Here is a 12426-nt window from a genome sequence, read left to right as displayed (position 1 = left end):
CCCTGGGATCATGGGGAGAGGGAAAATAATACAAAGGCTGTGTGAGTTTTCCTTGGAGGAACAATTCTGGAGAATTCTTTGAAGGGAAAGCACAAGGCCTTGTCACAGTTATCAAAGAATACACATACCTAAGGAGTGAAGGGAACTTGTATTTAGAAGTCTTAGAAGAATATAACAGAAGCACTGCAAACATCTTAAATGAGGCATTTCCTCGTTGTGGTGTAACCTCTTCAGCAGGATAATAATAACCTAGGAAAGAAGTACTAGTAAAAAGGTATATAAAAGGCAGTATAATAGCTTAACATAATATGCATTTGCTTGGTACGTGATATTAGCCACTTATATTTCCAGAAACAGCACATTTTTGTACTCACCTGTGCAATAACAACACTACTGCAAAGGGCAGTTTAAAGAAGAAAACATACAAAGCCCATGAAGAATTGAGTCTATTTATTTTATTTCATCTTGCATTTGTGTTGTTAAAGCAAAGCATTCTATACATATTATTTAGCTATTTACTGCTGATCTACACCCATTATTGACCTAATTGCAGAAAGACAAATGCAGGGACAACCTTGTTAAAACAAGCATATAGATAATGCTTCTCTGACTTTGACAAATATTTATTTAGAAATAAGATACTGCTCATGGGTTTCTTTTACTAACAGTTAATGACTCAATTCACAGAACTTCGAGACACCATGGAACATGTAGCAAAACGCAGTGCTGATAACAGGCAGCCTCTCCTCTCTTCACTAAACATTCTTCAGAGGAAGAATATTATGGTAACAGCTGAGCTGCTGATTCAAATACTTCAATGGAAAAAATCTGGCAAAAAATGATGTGATGGATGACAACTTTTAGATAGAAGATGATCCCATTTTATGTAGGCAAAAAACTTCAGTGTCACAGGCATAAAGAATTATTATCTGAAAAACCTGTATATGTATTTTAAAATAATGTGTGCCAGCTTTATAGTCGGTATAATAGTAAGATTGCAGGTTAGACATAGGAAAGATCTGAAAAACAAACAGTAAATCCAAGTATTCTGACCTGTTTCAAAGCCAAATAACACTTCAATGGCTTTAAAAAAAAAAAAAAAAAAAAAAAAAAAAAGCAAAACCGAATTAATTTTTGTTTTGTTTCTTAACACTAGATTTAATTGCATGAAATCACACTATTGGAGTATCTTTAAAATTACTCCTGTGAGATGTGGAAAAATGAAAATGAAATCACAGTGTGAGTCAGAATGGGAATTTTACTGCACACAAAATATCTCAAAACACTATATTAAAACATTCTAATAAATCACTTTGTTCTACAGCTTCTAACAGATAAAGTGTACTGTCAGCTGTGGCACCTATTGATAATACCTAGGGAAAACAAAGTGTACCTATCTCTATATCAAAGCCACTTTAACTAATCTTAATGTCTAATAGAGTCTCACTAAAAGGCTGTTTTAAAACAAAAAACTGTAAGATTTTTGATCTGATTACACAGTTCTTCCATTACGATTGTCTACTAGGCCGGCTGCTTCACTGCACCTGTAGGAATGCATGAAAAAAGAGTTGAACGAGCTAAAGATGTTTTCCCTCAACATGTATCCATTATTTCCCTCTTATCTTTTAAAAACAGGAGAAACTTTCAAATACTTTTGGAGCTCTACACTTATTTCTTAAGAAACTCCTGCTACGGGAAATTGCACAGAAATACTTCAAAGAAGTGTTATAGGTGCCATACTTCCAGTCCAAGACGTGCAGGTGTTGGAACTAAAGCAAAACTGGAATTTTAAGAGACTGAGTATTCCCCCAGAGTTTTGCAGATAGAGCTACAAGAAACAGATCTCAGAAGATTCACTTTTGCAATTCACACGCTGAAAATGATTTAAAGGGATTTCTGACTGCGGTGTACAAAACAAAGAGGTCATCAGAGTACACTTACTCTCAGGAGCATGTGGCACTAACAGAACAGGTGCAGGCCACAGAAATGCATTATTTGGAGTAACACACAAGTGGGCACCTCTGCCAGCTGCAGAATTCCAGGCTCTTGGCCCTTTGCAACTATGCAGCCTTGAAATTCTTTGGATATGGAATGTATTTAACCAAGTTCAGTTGTGCAAGAGATATTTGAAGTGGCAAACTCACATTATGCTATGCCCCAGAACCTTACAACAAAAAGCATATGTTTTGCCATATAAATCCCAATTGTTTAAAATTTCTTATAATTTTAAAAAGTCAAACCATACAATTATATAAAGTATTTAAACAATAAATAGTTTTTCCTGAAACTCAGAGAACATGTGCATTCAACTATCATAAAAACATCAGGTACTAATCTGTAATCTCTACACTATGGTGGTATGGTGAAACAATGTCCCCAAACTGACAGTAATCACACTGGAAAGTATGAACATTTCTTTTTAAGCAAATTAATGCTATAATGCTGCTGGTTTTTCTCTTCCTGATACTATGTTCCTGGAAAAATGGGTGAAGCTGAGAGAAAAAGGAAAGTAATAAAAACACATCTTAAAATTAATCACTATATTTCACAGTCGCATGAACAAAGCTGTTCTCTTTTTATCCTAAAGAAATATTTTCGCAAGCATCTGGAACTAAGTATATTTCTCTGCAGCTTGGGAGCTGTGGAAGGGAGATCCTCCTATTGAAGAAAAAAAGACTGGAGCATCAAATCCTGTCCCCTCTGCAGTGAGGGTAAATATTGCCAGCTACTACAGGCATGGGTGGTAATAGGGGCAGGATTTTCTCCTCAGTCCATCTGAAAAACAGTTTCCTTCAGCCATATAATTTAATTTTAAAGTGGAATTTGTTTTATCATGCAGACTAATAAGTACCCTAGGAGCTTGATTGGTTGGTGCTTAATGAAATTGCTTCTGCTGACATTAGATACATTAGGATACTGATTAAAACACTTAATGATCCCTCTTGATTTTAAATTGCTAGCTTAGATTTGTGAGATGCCATCAAAGTATCTTTTTCCTTCCTTTCCTCCATCCTAATCCTGCTTCTCCTTGCCCTTTTTCTGTTCATGATCCTTAAAGGCTGTGGCTCACCGGCAACAGCATGGTCACAAACCAAACGTTAACACCATGTTGAACACTGCATTGTTTAAGATGTGCCAAACCCAGAATAAACACTGAAACACAGTCATTCCTAAAATACAATTTCCTGTTTCAAAGCTCAAACTATTCTTTAATATGGCAACGACTGAGGATTATTAATACGAAGGGAAAGCCAAAGTCAGATTAAACTTTAACTTTGAAAAATATTTGCTCAGGAAAGATAATTTTGTAAATGTAAAACCAAATATAAAAGCATTACTTTTCAGCTTGAATGTGGAAGACAGTAACACATTGCCAGAAAATGGCGTTGGAACAGCATTCCTATGACAACAAAGCTGTTTTTCATGCTCTTAGACAAAATTGCATACCATTTCACCTTCCAGTGGGAAACATGTATGTATTATGGCCATAATGACAGCTCATACTCAAACGTTGTTAAACACTATAAATACCAGGTTTGGAAACTTTGCCTGAAAAGGGGAAAGCCACTATAGCTGTAAAAAGTTCTGTTTTCCCCAACAAATCTTATCAAGGCTCTTGAGATGAAATTATACTTAGAAAACAAAATTTACTTATATACTAAAACCTGCTGTGTCAGAAGCTTTTACAAAAAAAAAGTGAGTATACTGAATTTTAAGCTTAATACAAACCTTAAGACCACCGAAAATAAAAAAGTAGAAGTTTTTGTACATTTTAGCACCATTATGAAGTTAGACTCGAATGCGGGTTCCGTCACTGTGGCTGTACCTTGCAGCTGGTGGAGCTTGTGTGAAGCTTCAGCCATCTTTGAGAGAAGAAAAACTGGATTTGCTGATCACAACAAATAATACGTTTGCCATTTCTTCCTTTTTTTTTTTTTTTTTTTAATAATTTTGAGCTTTATTTTTATCTCTGTCAGCTAAATCCAAGTCCAAGTCCTTTGGGTCTCTGGATGGCTCGTATGGGCTCTGCTATCCCTTTGCCGTCTGGTCCGAGGCCCGTGCCTGGGGTCCAGCCCATACTCTGAAGCATTCTGTTTCCAATGTTGTTTTCTGGGATTGGCTGGGTGTTTTCACCTACAAACCCTGAGATTAAAGAAATACACAGCATCAATCAGCACTGCCTGCCATGTGGAGAAGAGCAGCATAATCTCCCGTAAAGCTTTAAACCTTCTTATTCTCCTAATTCATCTAACGGGTTTCTAGAACAGGCTGTCTTTGCATGTTGACCTCTTGACTGCATATGATTCTAAATAATACAGTCATATGATTTTATTTTTAATGCTTTTGAAGATTCATTCCATTTTTACATATGACAAATATTGTCATATATTCCAATACGGTGGATTTCACATTGGCCTCAAAGAACATAAATCACTGGCAGGTGTCTACCAGTACATTGTTAAGATCACATGAATTTCTGGTTCTATGCAGCTGCTAAGGAGAAACACATCATAGTAACATGACCATCACTCTGTTCTTAGTAATATTTATCAATGACCTCCTTCAAGAAAACCCAATAAATAAGTTCTGATTAAACAATTATGGGTGTTACAGACACAGTATAGACAGGTGGTCAACTACTCTGAAATTCAGCTACACCTTTACTCAGTTTCACTTTTATTCAACATTGTGAGGTTTGATATGTCCAAGGTTATTTTTGGTGTTTTCAGTTTTACTAAGTGTTGTTTAAACTCTCTTCTTAGTATCAAGATATTTGAGAAAAGCTGCATATGTACAACAGAAAAGATCACCAACATTGCAAGTGTTAGTATATATTTGTTAGCATAACAGATTAATTTTTTTATAAGAAAGTTTTTTTTTTTTTTTTCCCACATGAATGCATTATTAAAAAAACCCCAAAAAACATAATAGTGCAGTCAAAATAACAAAGCTGTATTTTCCCCTTCATCAACCAAACTCCCCAAGCCAGAGTTTGGAGACAATAGATGGATGAGCCTTCTAAATATAAGTATCTTGCATGAGGTATATTTATTTCAAGAATCTGTGCTAAAATCTATCAATTCCCACCATATAAACAATTTTAAAAAGGGCTGAAATTTTTGAACACAAGCAGTTGCACATAGACAGTTGGATTTTGTTTTCAGCATTATTCAACATCTTCCTGCCCCAACAACAGAATAAAAAAAAACCCTCAATGTGCCAACAGATAGCTTCAATACTGTCTGTTTAATTTTCTACCTATTTATTCTGCCTGCTACCTTTTGAAAAATACTGTAGTAGAAGACTGTGATTTTGAGTTTTTGGAGACTATAACACCTTCAGCCAAGAATCTACCATAGACAAGCAGCTGGATTATCATTATATTAGCGTACTAAACAAGAACACAAAAAAGTTGAACATGAGCATCTAAAAAGCCTCATTTATCGCACACACACACAAAAAGCAAGGTCCCACAATGGAAACTGCATATAGACAGAAATTCAAAATGAGAGGTGCACATTAAAAACCTCATGATGATTGTGATGATTAATTTACAGTACTCCGCATTATCCACTTTAGATCTGTTCATATTCAGTAAAACACTGTCTACATAAAAGGCAGACTGCTTTCCAGTATCTCAGTTCCTGCGTGAAAGAGAAATAGGAGTGCACTGAGGGAAGGCATCCTTTAATACTGGTTTGAAGCTATGCTTAATGCTAAGCTTAAAATAAAGGCTTTTAAGTCAGCAGCCTCCAGTCCCCAAGAGAGTTCCTCTTGAACTGACCAGCACAAAATTCAATGTCCACGACTTCCTTTCTTTTCAGGCCCCCAAAGGTAGAGGCAATTTTCATATAAATGAGTCCCTGGCACTGCCTGGCATACACAACAGAGGCTTTGCAACCTTCTCAGTTATACTTTCTAGCAAGAAAGAGAAAAAAAAAAAAAGAAAAAAAAAAAAAAAAGAATAAAAAAAAAAAAAAAAAAAAAAAAAAGAAAAAATAAGAAAGGCTACTGTTCAACAAAAGTTCTGGTAAGCCTCACAGGTAAAACCCTGGAAGTGTGTTTTGGTCCACTTTTTGTAAGAAGTGATGGTAAGAAATAAGGAATCATTCCAGTAAATGTTTGTGGAACAATTAAGGGGAAAACTTCAAGGGGAAGAGAGATCCAATAGACATGCCAAGCAGGAAAGAGCAAGCACAAGAGTTTATTTTATGATACCTGAAAACATGAAACCATTCATAATGCTGCCTAGGCAGAGGCAGCAGTGCTGCTGGAACAGTATGCAAGGCATAGCCTGAGACAATGTAAACAGCTTTTTTGTTTTAGTCTATTCAGGGGAAAAACCCACATACCTCTTCCTGTAACAGATGTATATTTCTATATGAATTTCCATTCTTGAGACAGCCAGAGGAACCTCACAAAGGAGATATATGAAAGAACACTCTGTACCTTGACATGTTATTTAGTAAACAGGTGCTTCTATTTTTGATACCTTTTGAAGCAGTTCAATGTTGTTCTTCCATGACAGGATAATTGGAATAATTTGTTTTTAAAGACATATAAGTACTTCTAGAATGTGTTTATGATAACTATTTTTCCCTCCACTGTACACACTTTTCTATCTCCTATTAAAACACAAGCTAAGAGTCCTGCTTTACTCTTATGTAGCATCACATTAAAAAAAAAAAAAAAAAAAAAAAAAAAAAAAGGAGAAAAGAGAAAAGGAAAGAAAAGAGAAGCCACCATAAACTTGGTTTCACAAGCCCCTTTTGGGCAAACAATCAAACAACATACACTGTCCAAAGGATAATGTGCTTGGAGGCTTTGTATTGCAGCAAGAATAAAGCAAAACCAAATCCCCACCCATCTTGCCTATATTACTAATTGACTAATTACTCCTTCTCATAAATGAAGTGAATACAGATCGCTTTTATTTCAATTGTGACAAATAGTTAATACACCCTGGCCATTCTATCAGAGTATAGTTAGTTTTTATATGAATATTATCTATGTCTATCTTTAACAGTCCTGCAATTTTTCACCCATCACTTGAAAAATTTATCTGTAATGCAACATATATTACTTGAATACAAAGAATAAAAAAATCCAAAGTGGTATTGCCCTCTTCCTCCATTTCATGTGCAATCAGCAGGTTGGAAAAAACCCCCAACATTTGCATTGCTGATAGACTGCATGACGGGAGAGAGCTCTTAAAAATCATGCTATACTGTGTGCTATTCCCCTGACCCCCATTTCTGTGCTTTGGGCTTTTATTTTCTAATTAAAAGCAGTAATTGTCCTTGCAATATTCATCTTCAAGTTCAGTTTTTAATTCATGCCTACGGCACTTCTTGGACTAGCCAGTAGGGCCTGTTAGAGAGAATGTCCAAGCACATGGCCTTGAAAAGGGCTGTGCTACCTCTGGGATGTGTTCAGTCTTGACCCACCCAGGAGCAAGAGCAAAACCAACCCATTGTGGGCTGTCCCACAAAAAATAACTATGCAGAATCAGATTACAAAAAAAAAAAAAAAAAAAAAAAAAAAGATTGGCAATATGTTTTTTTAATTTTATTGCTGTATGAGGTTTCCAGGAATTACAAGGATGTCTGCACTAATAATTTGTAGGACTCTCCTGTGCAGTACACCTCTCTTTCCTACAGATTGAAAACGTCTTTAGCAGCCTGAACAATTGGCTCCTGATCTACCAGATGAGTAGTCTGCATATAGAACTGGCTGCATTATACAAGGGAGGAGCAAACATTAATGTACAGTAACTTGTTTGAAAAGACAGCACTGTAAAATGCCCTCAGCTCATGTTCCTTCTCTCTGCAAAACTCCCAGCTGAAAGAAAAAAGGCCAGTCCTCAAATCTTTGTGTATATGAACAGACATACTTCCTTTTTTATGCATATGACCTTACATACATGGAATATGAAACCATATGAATGTGAATAGTAAGTGACAAAACCGGGAAGTGGAAAGCAAAAATCTCATCACATTTGTTTAATTTTGGTATGATACTTATGATGACATTAAAGGCAGGTTTCAGTGAAAAAAAAAAAAAGGTATGTAATTTTTTCTTAACAGCTGTTGAGACAGGTATGTCCTGGTTAAACAGTACACTAGCATTCAGTGCCATACCCTTGATTTTACAGTGATTGCCATGAATTAATTTAATTCCATCTGTAAGCTAAAATCAGATCAGAGGTCTAATGCTGCTGCAGGCTCCACATCTGTTTAATCATTTTTGGATACAGCAGCTTGCAAAAGTTCAGCTTTTAAATTTGCTTCATATTTAAGAAACAATGTTACACCAGTGTACAACATTGTCAGCAGGAAACAAATGAGCCAATGAGCAGTTTTGATCTGACAGACCCATTTTATTTGCAAAATGTTTCTACAAATTCAAAGCTCACCAGTGAAGTTATCATTTATTATAGAATAATAAAGGTGCTGTGAGCTCATAAACCACTATTGTCACAATATTTATTTGTATGGTCCAATTGCTGGATAAAACTAACATCAAGCATGTTTGGCTTATATTGGGCTGAATAAAACCAAAATACAGCTAGGATCAAGCTCTCAGATAACCCTTATTTAAGAAAATGGGTGGGTTTTTTGTTGTGTTTCTTTTTTTCCCCTCTCAACCCCCGCAAGCTGTAAGAAACAAATGAAGGCATAGTGAAGTAATTTCATCTCTGGCCACCAAACTATTTCTGATGTTAAGAAAACGGGGTTTTAAACAGTTCTGAGAAAATGACACTGTACATAAATATAGTCTTGCCCTTTCATCTTTCTTTTGTATGATTAAGACTTGTGAGCAGAACAGCAATGCCTTCGCAGAGCATACCACAACTATTATTTCCTCTTCTATCGCTCCCAGCAGCCTTAAATCCTTTAAATCCTTTCCTAGAAGGATCTCTTTTTGCTTGGGTAATTTTTGCAATACATGGCCTGCTAACCCTTACCCCCTACCCTGGATCTCACTTATGTCTATCACAGCAGAGTCAGTCTTTCTACCTCAAATCTTCCAAGGAGCATTGTGGATGGTAATTCACTTGCGTAATTGGCTCAAGAGATGAAAATCTTGTATCTGCCTCTCTTAGCCACTAATCTATCCAGCTGACTGCAAGCCTAATTGGCAGCTTGTTTAGTAATTTGGCTCCTAAAGTGTTGTATTGATGTTGGATAAACAGCCAATGGAAGCAGAAATGATACATGCTGATTCTCTTTAAAAGCTGGTGCACTTTCCCTCTCATTTTCTGAAAGCATTTAATATTTCATCTATTCTTTTTCTTTTCTGACTCCTTACCAGACAGATGAGCTCAGACCAGTAGGGACTGATCCTGATACACAAGGAAAGTAATCAGACTAATACATTGCTGTAGTCTATCTTTTTATGCCAGCTCTCTCTCACTAGCAAAAGGGGAATCAGACTGCCTAGATGTTTATGTTCTTAAAATTGTTTTGGGTATTTGCACAGACACAGCTTCAGAAGCACAGCCAACAGCTGTATGGTGATTTTATAACTCAGTACCCGCAGTGGTTTTCAAAATTCAGTACATATGGATGTGTATCTACTAAAAAACCACAAAACACCAAACCAAAACTAAAACAACTCAGCTATGAGAATGCTATGAAAATTATTTAGCTAATATTTGAGATTGCATTATTTCACCAGCCTTTTACACATCCCTCATACTGAGCTATCTAAGACTGCCTAAAGAATAACCTTAGAACTATAATATTCAGGTGAGTCTGCTTGCATTGAATTTTATTCTAGCTAACAGAGAAATAAGAATAGAAAGAGAGGACATAGCTACGACTTCAGCAGGTGCTGGAAGTCTACGTATTTATGCCGTATCCACAGCAGAGTTTTGTTGATGTCTGCACTGCCATAGCTTCATTCCTAGTACCCCATCTCTAGGGATATTAAATATAGCCTGGGTAAACACGCCCTATCTTGAAGCATAGACTAGATTTAAATCTATTTTCAACTCTCCTGAATACATAAGTTCACACACCAATGAAGATTGTGACACTGAATTTTAGGTGCAACTGGTTATCGAGAAACACAGATCACTTGGAATTGGATTTGCAGGTGCTCTTCTTCCATTCTTTATTGGATTACACTGTGTGTGGAGAGAAACTTCACGCCCATTCAGTCTGCTGCTATAAAATTGGTTGGAAGAGTTGGTATTTTTAGATTGCCATTTATCCCTCTGTAAGGGATATTCTCTCTTGAATACCCAAGACTGTCTTCTCACTTCACTCCAAAGAACGTCTTTGTTTTACACCTTGTCTTTGATGATAGAAACACTGTCACTGGATGGCATTTTGGAAGAAGCATTCTCACAGGGGGACATTTCAAAGTTCTGTTTAAACCCCCTCAAAATTCAGCAAAACAAATTTCATCTGACAACCATTCCCTCACTTTTACAGAAAGGCTTGCAGTCTTACAATGAAACTCAGGGAAAATCCAAAGCAAAAATTTTCTTTGTGAAATCCAGGGTATGTGCCACAGATTTTATTACGATTTTTTCCACCAATTGCAAAGCTTTTATGGAAAGACAGAAATCTTGCCTGCACTGGAAACCTGATCAATGAATTTCTTTTTCTCATATGGTAAACAGGTATCTTCATTCCTTTGAAGTGCCAAAACCTTCTGTATAAAGCTCTCAGGTTTACCTATAGACCTCCTTCCTTATTCAAAAAGTGAATCACATGCTGAAAAACCTTTAAGAAAAGTGGTTTTTGCATAATCTCTACCAGGGACTGTTTGCAGCAGTGCTCCCTATTTCCTTGGGAGAAAGAAAAACTAGTCACCAGCAACTGAGAGGTTATTGCGGAGAGCTGGGGTAAGTTATGCTGACTGAGGAAAAACTACACATTTTAACTGCCAAACCATCTGTGTTTTAACAAAAATCCTTTGGAATTACCAGCCTAAAACTGACTGACAGAACTATCAGGTACTTCTTTTATTGGCAGAGTTCTAGGGAAACTACAGGACATCCATTTGCCCATCTGAGGAAGGTGATGGTTCTAACAAACTGCAGATAAAAAGGAGGCGGCTCCTCTCTGTGGGGAACCACTTTATTGTAATATCTGGCAGAGAATGTGCAGAACGTGCAGATCACATAACTGCCCTTGAGGATGAGTATCCCTACTGACATCTCTGTTTCACTCAAAGCTAGTCCTCAAGTGTACAACTGTTTAGTGAAATGTACCTTTGAAACTCGAAAATAATGCCTGCTTTAGCCATTTTTCCCCCAGATTTCCACTATATTAAGGGTGCTCTCATTGGTTATATTCTCTGGTAAGCTGATTTATGGTTCTTGAAAGCAAAGCCAAAAAATCCATAGAATCACAGAACATCTCAAGCTGGAAGGGACCTGTAAGGACCATGAAGTTTAGCTCCCAGTAGAGGCAGTTTGAATGGTTTCCATAACCAGAAAGAGCTATCTTAGGAAAGACTCCCAGAGTAATTCAGGGAATTATTTTTGAAGCTTCCACATTTCAGAAGACAACAGTACTTATAAAAGACAGGTACAGTCATCTTCTATCAATCTGAACGTTTCTTCTTGACTTTATAGTGGCTGTGTGTACAGCCTGTAGAATACTGTCTTCTCTCTAGATCACAAGAAACCCATCAGCAATTTTCCAAGATAAGCTTGTTCTGGTTGAATTGTAGGCCTTCTGAAGCTTGTTATTGAGCTTTCTGAACTCTGGTGCTTATATGTAAGATGCCTTGCCTGACCCAGCCATCTCAAGCTCAACGCAGAAAGCCTTTCACTCTGAAGGGACAGCAGCCTTCAATACTGGATGGCAATCTGCAATCTTTTAACTTTCAGTTTAGTGAGACAATATGGTAGAAGAAAGAAAGAAACACAGAGAAGTCCCTGAAATTTAACTTGCTGCAGATACCAGCCAAAGAAAAATGAGTGTCCATGGGCTGGACAACCAAGCAGGCATGAAGTGTATGCCAGGAAGGATTTTAGCAGACTAAGGGTAAGAAATGGTGCAATGCAATAAGGGAAAGGATTCACGAAACGCCGGTGTTGTATTGCCCCGTGACAAGGGATTTCTGCCTACAGAGTTGTACATTTGGTAGACAGAAAAGCAGTGAATCAAGTTTAAAAGAAAATAGGCTTATAAGAGTCCATTTAGAGTTTTGGAAATCTATGCTCAGTTCATCCAAGTACCCAAAAGTTTACCTTTCCTCTGAAACTATCGCACTAAGTTGACCTTCACCACAAACTTAGCCTCAGCCACTTCTGCTATCACACTGTAATCACAATCTTTTTCAAATCATCATTTTGGTTCTGCAGATATTCAGGTCTGATTTTTAATCACTGACATATTAAGCATCAGCAAAATAGTTTGCTTAGCTGTTCCATTGGCAATTTTTAAAAAGGAATGAAAACAT

General features: G+C 36.8%; 1 protein-coding gene across 1 annotated transcript in view; it reads right to left on the bottom strand.

Moving 5' to 3' along the window:
* Nucleotides 1-458: 458 nt before the first annotated feature.
* The window catches only part of GPATCH2 (G-patch domain containing 2), a 119168-nt gene continuing 107200 nt past the window's right edge, over nt 459-12426 (bottom strand). Inside the window, exon 10 of the mRNA XM_040059946.2 lies at nt 459-4143. Coding sequence (XP_039915880.1) covers nt 3974-4143 — 170 coding nt within the window. The 3' untranslated portion in view covers nt 459-3973. The remainder of the gene's footprint in view (nt 4144-12426) is intronic.

The sequence above is a fragment of the Hirundo rustica genome, chromosome 3, assembly GCF_015227805.2.
Source record: "Hirundo rustica isolate bHirRus1 chromosome 3, bHirRus1.pri.v3, whole genome shotgun sequence".
Taxonomy (NCBI): Eukaryota; Metazoa; Chordata; class Aves; order Passeriformes; family Hirundinidae; genus Hirundo; species Hirundo rustica.
Note: the sequence above shows the minus strand (reverse complement) of the source record. Positions and strands in the feature narration are given on the sequence as shown.